The sequence below is a fragment of the Strigops habroptila genome, chromosome 6 (assembly GCF_004027225.2).
Source record: "Strigops habroptila isolate Jane chromosome 6, bStrHab1.2.pri, whole genome shotgun sequence".
NCBI lineage: Eukaryota > Metazoa > Chordata > Aves > Psittaciformes > Psittacidae > Strigops > Strigops habroptila.
This window is the reverse complement of record NC_044282.2, coordinates 65227070-65241857: the sequence shown is the minus strand read 5'-3', so window position 1 is coordinate 65241857 and position 14788 is coordinate 65227070. Positions and strand designations below refer to the sequence as shown.

The 14788-nt window shown below is 43.5% G+C and overlaps 1 protein-coding gene across 8 annotated transcripts in view; it reads left to right on the top strand.

Moving 5' to 3' along the window:
* VPS54 (VPS54 subunit of GARP complex) overlaps positions 1-14787 on the top strand; it is a 51474-nt gene extending 36687 nt beyond the window's left edge. For 5 of the 8 annotated variants that reach the window (XM_030489073.1, XM_030489077.1, XM_030489072.1 and 2 more), the window contains 7 exons: positions 1372-1477; positions 4747-4834; positions 6416-6537; positions 6650-6730; positions 10113-10220; positions 11137-11231; positions 13516-14785. In XM_030489073.1, coding sequence (XP_030344933.1) covers positions 1372-1477; positions 4747-4834; positions 6416-6537; positions 6650-6730; positions 10113-10220; positions 11137-11231; positions 13516-13621 — 706 coding nt within the window. In that variant the 3' untranslated portion in view covers positions 13622-14785. The other 3 variants (XM_030489070.1, XM_030489075.1, XM_030489078.1) reach the window with 3 other exon arrangements.
* The last annotated feature ends 1 nt before the right edge of the window (position 14788 follows it).

The following is a 14788-nucleotide window of genomic DNA, read 5'->3' as shown; positions in this document are numbered from 1 at the left end:
ATACGGGCTGTCTCAGAAGCTGCATATGCTATTGCTTTGGCTTGGAAGGTAGTTTCTTAAAGCTGGTTGTATCAAAGACATTTTAAAATATGATACTCTCATACATCTTTCATTTTAAAGCATGCTGTGTTTCCAACAACTGTGAGGCTTGAGCATTAAATATGCATGAGAGTGGTTTTGGGGAGGGAGTAAAACCTGAAAGATCTCACTCCCCAGAGTCTTAACATCAATTTACCCCAAACTTAGAAGTTCTGATTTACATAATGTCTTTGACCAGCTGTCATTTTATGAGTTGCTTCACGATGATGTGTCGTTGTTCAATTAGAAACAGAAGCTGATGGCTCAGAACTTCTGTGCCAGCCAACTGATATCACTGCAAAAGAGCATTTCAGGTTGAGCAGAAGCATTTGAACATGCTTTAAAGGATAAAATTTACTTAATGGATGATGTGTTTGATAATCCATCTCTGCTTATTTGAAACTTGATATATTTGCCTTTATGAAGCAATTGTCAGCTTCATGTTGCTGCAAGTATTTTTTTTAGTTCTACACATTTTTGTATTTAATCAAATAAAATGCATTCATGAAAAGAAGCCCAAATAATTCTCCAGGTATTTATTTTCCAGTTCATTGTTCATCATCTTTCTGCACTCTGCTGCCTGAAGGAAGAAAGAGATTTAACTTTTTGAAATGGTAGAATATCTACTCTGAACGTTTGATCTTGCCTTAGTTTTTGTGCCTCCTGAGTATTTGAATTCAAAGGAGCGTACCTGCTCTTTGTGGAGCCTTCTGAATTCCATCCAGTAGCTCCCAAATTCTCCAATGTCTGCTGAATTCAAGGGAAATTACCAGTGTTGAGCATCTTTGAATATTTGGTGACTTCTCTTCAAAGCTGCCTTCTCTGTTTGTGGCTCCTTAGCATTCATTACATCCCTTTCAGTGATGGTTGTTGTCTACATTCTCTAGATTTTTATATTTGTTCAAAGTTGTCCAGAATTATACAGCTGAATAAGAAAGGAGCTTTGCATTATTTGTCCCCTGCCAACATCTACATGAAGACTTATAGTTCCACTAGAACCACTAGTAGCGTTTTTGGAGATAAAAAATTTCTGTCAATGAACCTCAGAGATTTTCTCTCATGTATGTTTAGTACTTTTCCACACACCACCCTCCGGAGTTGGATATTCTTTATAACCATCTTTATGTGCATCTTCTTTTATGTTTTACTTCTATGTCAGATCAGTTATTGGGTTTATTTAATGCTATAACATGTAGCATTAAGTAGCTTTCTGTCAGCATGACTGGCCCATGTTTGATTTTTTCAACATCTTCTGTGCACTGAGATGACATTTGGCTGTTTCCTCTCTTGTAGGACAGTATTGCTGTTAATAAGAATAATCCTTGAATACTGCCAGTGTGTAGATAACATTCCATCTATCACCACTGACATGCTTACCCGCCTGTCTGATTTACTGAAGGTATGGCTCCAAATGTACCGTCTATGCTAATCAGGGGTATGCAGGGCAGAGAATGTGTCTGACTCTGTGATGCTTCACGTGTTTTAATGATTTGACATAAATGATACAAATTGTCTGTAAATGATTGTGTTTGTTACTGTGCCATAAGGTAGCCTTTTAAACTAAGGGCATTAAAGATGCAGTTTGTTGTGTGAATTAACTTCAGGAAGGCTGTCTTTCCTCTTGTTTAATTGGAAATCCCATCTAGTTGTAGTTGTCATAGCTGCTTGTCCTTCAGGCTGGGTGTAGGATTAATGCTGCTGAAGAAAAAGCAGTTTGATCCCAGATGCTGCAGAGATATACCTATATTCAGGGTGGAAACAAGTCCCTTGGTTTTTACAAGTCAGTAGAGGTGTAGTCAGTAGAAGCTTCTGTTGTAAAATGTAAAGATGATGAAAGAGCAGGACCTGCTTGTCATTTATTTCTCACTAGAGAAGAGGAAAGCTGGTAAAGCACAGGTAGAGCAAGGGAATATAAGTAAACAATAATAAAAGGAGCACAAGAATGCACCTTAAAACTGTCATGTATTTATATAGGCTTCAAGACCTAGCAGTTAATTTATTTCAAGGTTTTCACTAGTGTCTTTGCCCACGAAGCTTGTGTCAGGTATTGAGAGTTCTAAACATAAGCATAATCAATAACAGATGACCAGATTCTACTCTCCAGAAGTATATTTTAGTTAAGGTGGGGGGCAGGGGAGGGGAAACACAGGCTGGGAGATGGATCTTTAAATCCTCCTGTTGGTAGTTCTTACCTGAATAACCAGATGCAGAAACACTCCTCTCTACAGTCAGTATTCAGGTTCATCCATGAACCTTCCCCTTTGAAAGCACCATCCATGGCAAATCAGTGAGCCTGGAGCTGGGGACGCCCCGCTTCACCTCTTGTTCTCCAGCTGCTGCTTCACTCAAGTCTTGCAGCACCTTTTTGCAGGCAGGTAGAATAGCAGGAGATGCCTCAGACATGGCCAGATTTACATCTACTTCTCTCTCCCAACCATATCTTGTTCCAGCTCTATTGTATTTTATTTTATTCCTTGGTAGTCACACACCACGTGCAGTTTAAATACTGTATTTCCTATCTGGCAGCAAGGTCTCATCAATTGGAAAGATGACAAGAACAGCTAGCAAAAACAAAAGCTGATTTTTTTTTTTTACCACTTTCAACAAATTAAGAGCCATTCATCTGTTCTTGCAGGTCACTACACATTTTGTTTGACAACTGTCAGAGCTAGCAAGCTTTGAAGGTAGCAAGATGTGATGGAAACTGCAAAGAGTTCCCAGTTAATGAAATTCCAGGCCGTTTTGACCTGTGGCTGCAACCAGAGTGAAATGACACCTATTTTATCATGGATAAAAACATGATCATAATTACTGGAGTTGTTGAGGTGGTGCAGACAAGAGGCGGCTTGCAGCCATGGTGCCGGAACGCAGGAATGCTTTCCTCCAAGCAGTCACAAGGAGGGGATATTGCTCTTTCAACGGTTCAGGCATGCTGCTTCCTCACTGCTTTGTCTGCAACAGGCTGTCCGATAGCTGAGTAATATCCACAACAGGCAGGGGGAGAGTATGAGTGTCTGTCATACTTTATAAAGCATGTTTTTAATGGTCTGCCACACAGTCAAAGGGTTGGCGCTAACCTGAGCTAAATGCCTCAGAGGAGCTTAGGCTGTGTAGGATACAGGTCTTTGGCTCAGTGGATCTACTACTGAAGTCCACCAGGAGGCAGAAGAAAAGGTTTTGCTTTGCAGGAGGAGGAGATGAAGTGACTGTCAGTTTCAGACCCTGACTTCTGTCTGAGAGCAGAGTAGATTATGCCTCTCAGGTCAGGGGCCACATGTATCTCAGGTTCACTAGTGGCACTAAGTCTGAGTTGCTTTTCTGGCTCTGGATACATCCCTCTGGCAGTCCAGAGCAGGTGTTTGGGGTTCAAAGTGTATCCTCTGTGCTCCTGAGTTTTGGGACTGACTCCAAGCAATAGCCAGAAAAATTGTTTACTCTTTTCACTTGAGCTGGTTTGAAATTTTGGGTCTGTTCTTGCATTATCATGAAGCAAGACCTGTGAAGCAGGATTGTGGCTTCCCCCCCAAAATGAGCTCTATGTGAGTGAAATCCAGACACAAGCTACAGGGCAATCTTGTCACAATTTCTTGTGAATCTTTCTTCAGGTGCATGACAAGGAGTCAGGTCTCTGTATATTTTGCCTCCCAGTTTCCACCCTGGTCAACAAGACAGTTCTGCTCAAATGTGAGCTCTGGGACTTCTCATTCAGTGCAGGAAATCAGGGACAACAGCAATGGTTCCTCTGTCTCTACTGCATCACCCAAGCCAGTCTAGATTGTCTGGTGTCTCAAGCTGGGTTGATGGAGCAGAATTCAAAAATAAGAGAATATGCTAACAGGAACTGTGTTACTGTCCAGAGACTTTGCTGGCCTGTGTGCGTGGTGATAACTTTTCTCCTGGAACTAAGTTGTCCACTGTACCTGGAATTCTTACAGAATTGGGTTTTGACATGGCGTAACATCATCTGTGCATCATTTCTTAATCTTGGTGTTTTGTAGTGTTACAAACACAGATTCAGCCACCTCAGCAGCAAGTTTAAGCGCTTTCAAGTCTTAATATCAGCAATGGTAAAAGCCTAGAGCCAGAGCAGAAACTTGTTCTTTTGATATTTTCCATTCTGATGTTACACTTACCTCCTCTACTTAGCAGAACTAGTGAGATCCTTACCCTTCTCTCCATCCAAGGTCCTCGTACCGGAAGCAGGTTTTATAGATTCCTAGTACAAAGCTGTTCTTGTGTGCAGCTTTCAAAGCAAGGCTGAACACAGCAGTCTGCAGTCTGAACAGTCTGCAGCAAGTCTGACTTGCTGCTTTTCTTTCACACTCTTGAAACCTCACCCAAAGGTATCGTAGAGAAGCAGAGATTAATCCCTGAATTGAAATCACTGTGTTTTTAACAGCAGTGTTTCCCTTTGCTGAAATGCTGCCTTGAGTGCTCTAGCATAAGCTGAGTCAAAAAATGCTACTGGCCAGTGACTATTAAGAGTAGTTTTGCCTTACTAGTTAACAGTTGTGGACTCCTCTGTAGTAAAAAATATGTGAAACTCCGGAACTGGCCTTCATAATAATCTGTTTAATCTTGCAAAGTTGTATTGATGGTATTTCTAAACTGTGGCTATGTGTAGTTGAAGAGTCAGCATGCATTTTCACTGTTTTTTCTTTCTCACAGTATTTCAACTCTAGAAGTTGCCAACTAGTGCTTGGGGCTGGTGCGTTACAAGTTGTTGGTTTGAAAACAATCACTACAAAAAACCTAGGTATGGATTTCTACATTTTAAAATCTCAAAGCGTGTTCTCCTGCCTGTTAACAAAAAACAAACACAAAAAGCCCCTAAACATTTGTGTTAAGCTATGTTTGGTGGTGCTGTGCATAGAACACAGAGGGTAGTAAGACCTTGCTGGTTAGGGGGTAAAACATATATAAAAGCTAATTAATTGTCTGATTAAGGGATGCAGTAAAATCCATAAAGTTCCTTTGCTGTCTACTGGACCACTTTAAATGTAAAGCTTTGCTATGTTACATGAAGGAAACAGGAACAAATATACAAGCTAGCAAGTTTTCCATGGCAATGTTTTGACTGTGGGAAGGTGTAGTTTCTTTTTTGGTGATGACTTTGGCACGCTTGGAAGCTGCTTAGTGTTCAGATCTTGAGACTGGAGGTAGGTAGAGGAATGCAGCCAAACCCCTGTCTCCCTGTGCGTTTCGCTGAGCTGTGCTGTGCTGTCTGCCCCATGGTGCTGTATTCTGTCATGCTGTGTCCACACATAGCCTCTGTGGGTTATAACCACATGTCAGTAATGCACAGAGTGATTTCTGTGGGTGGCTCTGGATCAAACAGTCTTTATGTGGCTGAATGTCCCAGCACAGTCAGGTAACTCAAGGACTCTGTGGCTGTGTGCTGAATCCAAATTATGGTGTGGGTTAGATTAGAGTTTCTCATTTTCAGCTGAATTGCCAGCCCCAAGTGATCTGCCTCAACTGCTTTAGCTGCTTTGAGGAGCTGGGGAGAACTAGGTGCCCTATTCCATGCTACAGAAAAGTCTGACGTGCTACTCGAGACTCTCAGTTTCAAACTATCTCCTGAAATTAAGAGCCTTTAGTTGACGGTTGAAGCAGGTGTTTAAGCTTTCAGGATGTCCTGATCACCAGTCTGCATTTCCCTTTTTGAAAGGGAATAGCTTGAGGAGGATGGGTTGAGAGGGGCCACGAGCCAAAGTGTTGGTGCAGGCAACACGCAAAGAAAAGCTGGCTCAGGTCTGGTGTGGTGGTGTGGTGGTGGTGGCTCCTGGTGTGGTGACCATGCTGTAGCACCACCATCTGTCCTGCTGCTGGATCAGGCCCTGCTGGACACAAGAGAAGATTAGCTTTGGGAGTCCTACCGGCACCACGGGCAGGAGCAGGTTATAAGCAGCTCAGCAGTGGCAGGGCAGGGTGTTTACGTATGTCTCCTGCAAAGGAAATATTGATGCCTTTAGAATGTGGCTGCTGCTGGGGTTAGGTAACTGATGAGTCAGGTCTTTTGAGATCTCTCTGATGTCTGCGTGTGCTCAGGGCTCAAAATGTCAAGTAGACACTTAAAGCCTCTTGTAAAATGAGTCTCTTATCCCATATCTTACAGAAGCTGGGTGTGATCAGCCAGGTACTAGTCTGGTGTGTTCACTGGGTGAGGTTTTCCAGTGGAAACAAACACCTGTTTTAAAAACTAACTAAATAAAGGCATGTTAAATTGTGTCAGATCCGTTATTTATGTTAAAGGAGATACAGTCTGTGCAAAATGACTCTTCCTGTGTAATAATGAAGTTATTTTTCTTTCCCTCTCTCGCTTCTGGATTTACAGCCCTTTCTTCACGTTGCCTACAGCTAATCGTACACTACATTCCTATTATCAGGGCTCATTTTGAAGCTCGTCTGCAGCCGAAGCAGTATAGCATGCTCAGGCATTTTGACCACATTACAAAGGTAATTCTTCTGGCATTTCCTAATGAAACACAAAGTTCTGCTTTTTCAACTGTGCTCTGAAGAATATGAATGCCATTAGATAGTAAATGAAACCTGCTTTCTTCCATTACAGGATTATCACGACCACATAGCTGAGATTTCAGCAAAGCTCGTTGCCATAATGGATAGCTTATTTGACAAACTGTTATCCAAGGTAATGATTTATGGAAATAATTATGTGATCTCTAAATTTCAACTGGAGGTCTCATTGTATACAGTCTGGATATTTCAAATGGAGCCATACACTTTCCTAATCAGGACTTGTTTAAACTTCTTTAAACCGTATAAACACAAAGCTCTGTGCTCTGCTTGTGAATGTGTTTTGTCTTTAACATTTGCCACCTGGGTGTCATTTTTCCCCACCAAAAAAAGTTGTTTGTTTACTCCTTCAGCAGTAACTTCAGAAATGCTTTGGTTGGTGCTTTGTTCTGGCATTTAGAAACTGAAGTGCTCTCCTACCCTCAGCAGTTTTATCCACTGACAGCTCTTATCTGCAGTCAGGCTCAGCCAGTTCCCGTTTCCTGCTCTTCCCAGCGGTGCCTCTTTGGAAGTGGGGAGTGTGTAATTTCCTGCAGCTGAGGAAACAGCAAAAAACTGCTGAGGAGGATGAGTTTTTTGGAGGGGAAGGACCAGCCCATCTATTGGGCTGCAGGCCTGGGGACTGAAGGTCTGCACTTAGCAATGTCTGCTGTGTAGCAGCGTTAATAGCTGAGCCATGAAGTGCTCTTGGTATTTTGCTTTCTGAGTGCTCATCAGTGGAACAGGTTGGTCCTGAGCTGGATCCACTCAAGGTGGAACGTGCTGACAGTCTGCACCGAGATGGGACCTCCTGGGCCCAAGATCCGATGGATAAAGAACAGGAGCTTTTAAAGCTTAGTGTTTTGCTTTGGATCTTATGCTCTTTAAAAAGAAGCTGTTGCATGGGAGAAATAAATTAATTCTTTAGTGACAGATTTGATATATTGGCCTGGGCCAACCTCTTCCTTGTAGGAGCTTAGGAGAAGCCCAGGTTGGGGACAGGCTGATGGGGCCTGCAGGGAGACAGCTATAACAGGCAGCATTTCTGCCTTCCTTGCTGTTTCTATTATTTTATTGTTAATTTTATGTTGTGCTTTCTCTTTTCATCTGTTTCTCTGGGCTGTTAAATAGTGTTACCGAATCTTATGGGGGGGGAAGCCAAAGCATTTAAATGAGGATTCCCTGCCTCCTGTTGTGTTTGCACTTTTTAGAACATGTTTATGTCCTTTTCTAGAGATCCAAGTAGTTGTCTGCTGCTTTTTTGTTGTTATTTTATTGGGTTTTTCCCCCATATAAAAATACCTGTTCTATGAAATAAATTGACTTTTTGGTCACTTTACCTCTTATCCCTTGAAAATAAAAGACAAGTGCAAGAGTTTAGATTATTGGTACTGAACAAGTTAGCCCACAACAGACCAGTATCGCTGTTTATGTTCTTGATGGTAGGTAGTAAGTATCCATCCCTTACTGTCCTTCTATCTCTACAGCCCATTCTCCCCTTCTGAGCTGGCACAAGATATAAACTGAGAGTATTCCTATCCTTTACAGCTCTTGAAGGCTTGAGTGAGAGTGCCTGGCTCATGTGAATGCAACCCACAGAGTACAGGAGAAAAGGAGACCATGTGTTGATTTTCCTCCATTCCTAACTTACCCCATAATTTGGCTCATCTTGTTCCTGAAATAATAAAATCTTGGCACTGAAGGCTTTGAGGAACATAAAAACAGGAAATCTGCAAATGGGCATGTCAGTGCAACCATGTCACTGTGTCCTTTGGCTTATATGTTTTTGTGAGAGTCCATTTCAGTGCAGCCTGGATAAAGTGGTCACCTGCTTTGAAGGGTGTAAATGGGAATGAATAAGCAAGTGAATTTCACAGCAGTGCATGTCCAGCATGCTTTAAAGGCTAACGTGGCACAGCCCAAAAACCTGCTTTGTAGCAGAGCAGCAGTTTGGTCCAGTAGGTGGGACATCGACCTGGCACTTGAGTAACATGGGCAAGTTACTTTTGCATTTCCAGGCTGTGCTTCCCTCTGGGAGCTCCGTGGAACAGGAGCTGTCTTCACACTGCCATGAGATGAGGCTGTGCACTCAGCGAGGCGTTTCACAACAGCATGGACAGTTCCCAGCATCTGTCTATTAGCTCTGGCAGGGAGATAAAGCAGGAACAGGGCATTTACAGCTATAATTAACAAGTGAAAAAGGCGTAGGTTTTTATAAAGGGATAAATGTTCATGGAAAAAATCCAGTGGGAGTTCTGAGCCTCTCTTGGAGGTTGCTGTCTTGTGACTGTCTGGACAGAAGAGCTGTAAATTTTTCTCTGATCCCTCGTGGTATTACAGGCTGTTGACCTTAGCTGGAGATAAAAATGGCCATCACCTCGCAGGGCTCAGCTCATGTTTCTTTCTGATGCTGTTGCTTTTTCCTCATCACGATGAAGGGTTTGATGTGTCTGTAGTCATGCAAGAGCCATTGCCGCAGCTTGCCAGGCCCCTTTGGCTTTAAAGCGTACTGGTAAATAGTAAATTACTGTTGCCTAACTCTCATGTCTTGAGGCACAATCCTGTGTGCTTTGCGGTTGTCCCACACAGAGCTCCTGGAGCAATAAGCACTGTTCTTCTGCTGCTTCTCCTGTTAAAATTAGGCCATTGGCTTGGCTTTTCATAAAGACTTTCTCAAAACTCCCCATTTCTTTTATTCTCTCACACTCAGGCAAGCTTTGATCTCTTTCACAACCCAGCCCAGTGTAAGAGAGACCATCTCCTCCAATGTGGTTGTAAAGAATTTAGTTATAATGATTCAGTTCTTCCACTGAATTGTGCCAGGCTCTGTGGGGAAGAATCACCCTACCAAAGGTTCACCTACCAGTGTTTAACCCAGGCCTGTGCTAGCACAGCCTCTCCACCAGGAACTGAAGGGACATGTTGTTTGGGTTTTTTCTTTGATAAATATGGAGTTTTCAGGAGCTTCCATTACTTTACACTTTCCTTATTTCCTCAGAAATTGGGATGTTTCTGAGCTCAGAGAAGTAGATTTCTCTCATGAAGTCCTTGAGAGGCACGTTCCTCAGAGGTAGAATTGCTTGTCTGTCATTGACTCACACAAATTGGAAGGAAAAGGAGTGGGCCAGCTCGCAGGCCACATGGTGTGCATCTGTGGAGCTGGCACAGTGATTATTCTCTCTGTAGCTGTATTTCACAGGGTAGTGGAAACCAGCAAAAAGCAACGAACAAAGAGAAGCAATTCAGGGTAACAAAGATGAATAGATGGAGTTATGAAATCCTCAGATTTCACACTGCTTTGAGTGTTCCTGCTTGCTTATAAAGCAAGAAATGCTAAAAGACTGTACAATGCGAGTCCTTGGCTGAACCAGATCATGCCCAGTTTTAATTTGTGATGTCCTAAATGAACCTTGATTTGTGATGGCATTAGCAACACAGGGCTTCAGGTTGGGAGCTCTCCTATGTAAACCTGTTTTAAAGTGGTAGGAAGGAGTAACTGGTTGTGGTTTTATTTCCAGTATGAAGTGAAAGCTCCTGTTCCTTCAGCATGCTTCAGGAATATCTGCAAGCAAATGGCAAAGATGCATGAAGCTATATATGATCTCCTTCCCGAGGAGCAAACTCAGGTGAATGTTATTTTTGAGATTCATGTAACACCTCCCATGCAAGTGCACATGAACTCGGTAACAGGAGAGACTTCTGCTTTATATAGGGGGGAGGGGAATTCTTTTTTGAGTCTTTGTGAAACCCACACACTAAAGGGGTTGGCAGCAGTCACACTGACAGCTCGGTCTGAGCTGAAGGAAGTGTTTGGATGTGCAGGGAGAATGATAAGACATGCAAAAGAAGTGACTGATGCCAGCGTTTTGAGCTGCCTTTTAGTGCCTGGAGAGGTGAGTCTTCAGTTCAGGAATTAGTGCTGAAGTTCTACACAAATGGCAACACTCTGGGGCTCTAGTACAGCCCTTTTAGAGAATTCTTCTGAAAGGCTGCTCGAACGCGGTGGCTTTTGAAGGTCCCTGAATGTGTTATGCAGCCAAATTGTGCCAGGTGTGCTTTTTGGGTATTTTGCTGTGGTTACTGCTGCTGCAGAGTTGTAAATCTAATGACAGGAAGAACTGATCCAGTGACTGAATACACCAAGTTGTAGCTTCTCTTTTGCACTAAACTAAATGGTCCCTTCAAACTGTTTTTCTCTTGGAAAAAAGACTTTAAGTAGTTATAGTACAGGAAAGAGATTTGTTATTTTCTAGCCTTAATACAAGTTGCTGGATACTTCAGAGAACAGGAAAATTCATGTTCCAAAGACCGTGGCCTCTAAGAGCAATATGTAACAAATAAGTGAGGGTGTCCACTGTCCTGTGTGGTACAAACTGTGTATGGCCACAAAGATTAGGAGGCCAAAGGACTGGCGGAAGGGAACACCATGTGAATTGCAAAACAAAAGCAAAGGTCAGTGTTGACAGTGTATCTCCTCTCTGTGGGCAGTGGTGCAGGCCCACAGGGGATGGTTCCTCACCCTGCCTCTGTGGTTTCTTCCAGATGTTGTTTTTGCGCATTAACGCAAGCTACAAACTTCACTTGAAGAGGCAGCTGGCCCACCTCAACGTGGTCAATGATGGAGGACCTCTGAACGGGTACGTTTGGGCACTTGGGTTTTTACTGCTTAACTTAGGTAGCAGGCTTTGTCTTGGGCAAGAAGTTGTGATTGCGGAATGCAGCCACGCTCCGTGTTTCAGTGTGTCCCATCTGCAGCTTCCTTACGGCAAAGGATGTGACTTGTGCCTCTGTAACTAGGAATGCAGACAGCTTAGTAATCAATTGGGAGTTGGGCATTGTCCTACTGGAAACCTGCTGTAGGTTTCCTCGTTTGTGGATTGCTTTTTCTCCTCTTGTGACAGCTGTAGCCACAGTTTAATTTGCAGGAATTGCATGATTCATGAAGCAGTTTTGAAACGTGGAGGATGACTCACGGCGCTAGCAAAGTAAATATAGGAAATGGTATTTCATCTGTGCCATGGGCAGCTTCTCTTCTGAAACTGTTTTTTCAGTAGAACTACATTGGAAACACAGATGATGCTCACAGAGCTCTTCCCCTTGCCCAGCCCTCTATCACCACGCTGGTCAGTGGTGCCTCTCCTGGGAGGACATGGCTGGCTGTGCCTGGTGTCCCACACCTCCCAGGAGAGCCATCAGTCTCCTGCAGCCTGAATCCTGCTCTAAGTTGGGTTGTCCCTGGAACAGAGGGGTATATAGTCGTTCTTAGTGACTTGGCAGTGGTTATTTGGAGCGTAGTAAGGGTGGAATTCAGTTGGCCTACCAACTGGAGACCTTGTCTTCCAGTACCTAAAGGGGCCTAGAAGAAATCTGAAGAGGGACTTTTTACAAGGGCCTGTAGTGACAAGGGGGCAAGGCTTTAAAGGGGGAAATGGCTTTAAACTGACAGAGGGGAGATTTAGATTAGACATTTGAAGAAGTTCTTCCCTGTGAGGGTGCTGAGGTGCTGGCACAGGGTGCCCAGAGAAGCTGTGGCTGCCCCATCCCTGGCAGTGTTCAAGGCCAGGTTGGACACAGGGGCTTGGAGCAACCTGGTCTAGTGGAAGGTGTCCCTGCCCATGGCAGGGGGTTGGAACTGGATGAGCTTTAAGGTCCCTTCAACCCAAACCGTTCTGTGAGTCTAAGAGCTTAATCCTGTTCAGTTTATTCTTGTGTCCTGCACTAAGCTTATTCATCCTTGTACCTTGCAAAAGAGCTTATCCAAAATGGTTTTCTGTGCTTGTGGTATATGTACAGGATAACACCCAGCTGCCTTTGGTACTCCCTGAGGTATTTGTAAGCCAACAAGCTTACTGCATGGGAGTGAGGGCACAGCCCCAGCAGAGAGGAGAGCACCCAGAGCATGTTGGGGAGCGTTTCAGTGTGCTGTCCTGTCTTCATCCTGCTCTTCTGTTTCTCTCTGACGCTTGCAGTCAGATGGCCTAAAAGGATCCCTTTTAGATGGGAGGGCCAGGGTAGGTGTTCCCAGTGACGTGCAGGTGCTGTATTTCCCAGCACACTCATCCTCCCTGTCAGAAGCGTGTCCCAGCGGCAATCCTGCCCTGAGCCTGTTTGTTTCACAGCAGCAGTTACTTACTTCAGGGGGCAGCTCTGGGAGTGTGGAGTCGGGGCTGTTGAAGAAGGGAAACATCAAACGCTGCTGTTGTTCTTGCTGCAGTTCCAGCAGTCTTCACTGACCTACTTCTTAACATGCTTTTCTGATCCTTGTCCTGTTTTAAACTGCTCGTTTCTGTAGGAATAGTAACAATCCAGGTCTGTGAATCCTGGTTTCATTTTTCTACTGGGAAAATTTTTAATCCTACATCTTGCTCCTTTCTAACTAGAAACATTATGATCCTGTTTGTCATCCCCTGATACATTTGTCCTGGTGTGCATGAGGGATTTTTGCTCTGTATATACTGTTATAAACAGTGTAACTGTTCCGCTGTTTGGTTGCTGTTACGTTAACCTTCTAGGATACAGAAGTTAATGTTGCAGTAATTAATACCCCAATTGATGGAATGGGGGTTTAAGTCCAGATAAGCCTGGGATTACAGCAAAAGAATGGAAGTTTTAGATGCCCAATTCCTGCTGCTGAACTCGATGTTTGATCTCTCTTCCCTATTTTTAGGGAAGCTTTACCTACTAAAATGTTAGTTTACACCTAGTTGTAATCCTGTTACGTACAATCACTGCTGTAAAATAAACCACATCTGTAGCAGTGACTTTTGAATTGATACTTAAAAATCTCTCATCCAGGCATAGTGTTTGAACATGTATTATTGCTGTGATTGCCCGAGTCATGAACAAACCCTGCTTGTTTTTGACTACTCCAGGTGGACGTGAGAGGTTCAGGTGCTAACCTTGTTGTATGTTTCACTGCAGACTGGTTACTTCAGATGTAGCTTTTTACACTGGAAACCTTCAAGCCCTGAAAGGCCTTAACAACTTAGACCTAAACATGGCTGAGATTTGGGAGCAGAAGAGGTGATAATCCACTGGGAGCAGTCACTTGGCTCTGACAACAGACTGACTTTCTTCTAAGCAGCCTGACGACTGTGAGGTGAATACTTAAGACCAGAGTCCAAGAAAGGACACTATTGATAGTCGGGGAAACTAGATGCAGAGCGAGCTGCAGGGAGTGATCTTTCCAGTGTCCTTCAGCAAGAAACAAGTGATCAGCTGTCTGTGCAATGTTTTTTCATTCTCTCTGGAAACAGACTCAGGTTTCTTTGGACCAAATCCAAAAGAACACATAGCTGTAACACAGCTGTAGTTGTCTAGAATGCTCTGTATATCTTTATATTAAAAAGATGCTTTGCATTTCTTCTAGTGCAATGAAATTCACATGGTGTCCCACCTTATTTAATGATGGTACAATATGAAAATCCTGCAGTTGGAACTCTGTAGAAAATGTTTTTTCTCTATGAAAACTATGCTGTTTAAAATTTATTTTTTTACAGAACTTTATATAAATAAATGTCTTTTGATTGCTTGCATATAGGATTCAGATTTGTTAGGGAGCAGCCCTGTTCCAGTGAGGGTTCTCACAGCTGGGCTCTAAACTGCCACCTGAAGATCTGACTCCAACAGGCAGGTGGCTGAAGCCATCATGGACAGGATGGAGTTGTGAAGCCATCATCGAAGCAGTGAGGACAGAACAGGTAGAAAAAGAGGCTGGGGTGGGGATGGCTTCTTGCCCTTGGCACAGCCACTGCCAGGAAGGGGAAGGACAGGGAGTGTGCCTCAGGGCTTTGCTAATTGCAGTGCTTATAGACACAAAGCGATGGGTATAACAAACATCAGAAGAGGACACGGAAACCAGGGCAGGAAGGATTTTAAAGTTTTTAGGCTGCTTATAAAAGGTTGCATCACTGAGGAAGCTGCAACCGAGATTAATTTATTTAAGAGTTTTTAATACTACCTTTTAAGACTGGACGCTGCCAGTACTAAGGAAAAGTGCCTGCGTATCTCACCTCACACCTCTGTCCCAACCCCTAGTCCGAGTGCCTAACCCTGTGCCGATGATGTACGATGGAATGGTCTACAGTGTGTGCGTGTGTATGTGTGCGCCTCGGGTTCTCCAGCCAGGCATGCTTATCTGTCAGCAGAAAAGATGTCATTAATTGTCAGTCAAAATAAAGCTATAAAATCACAG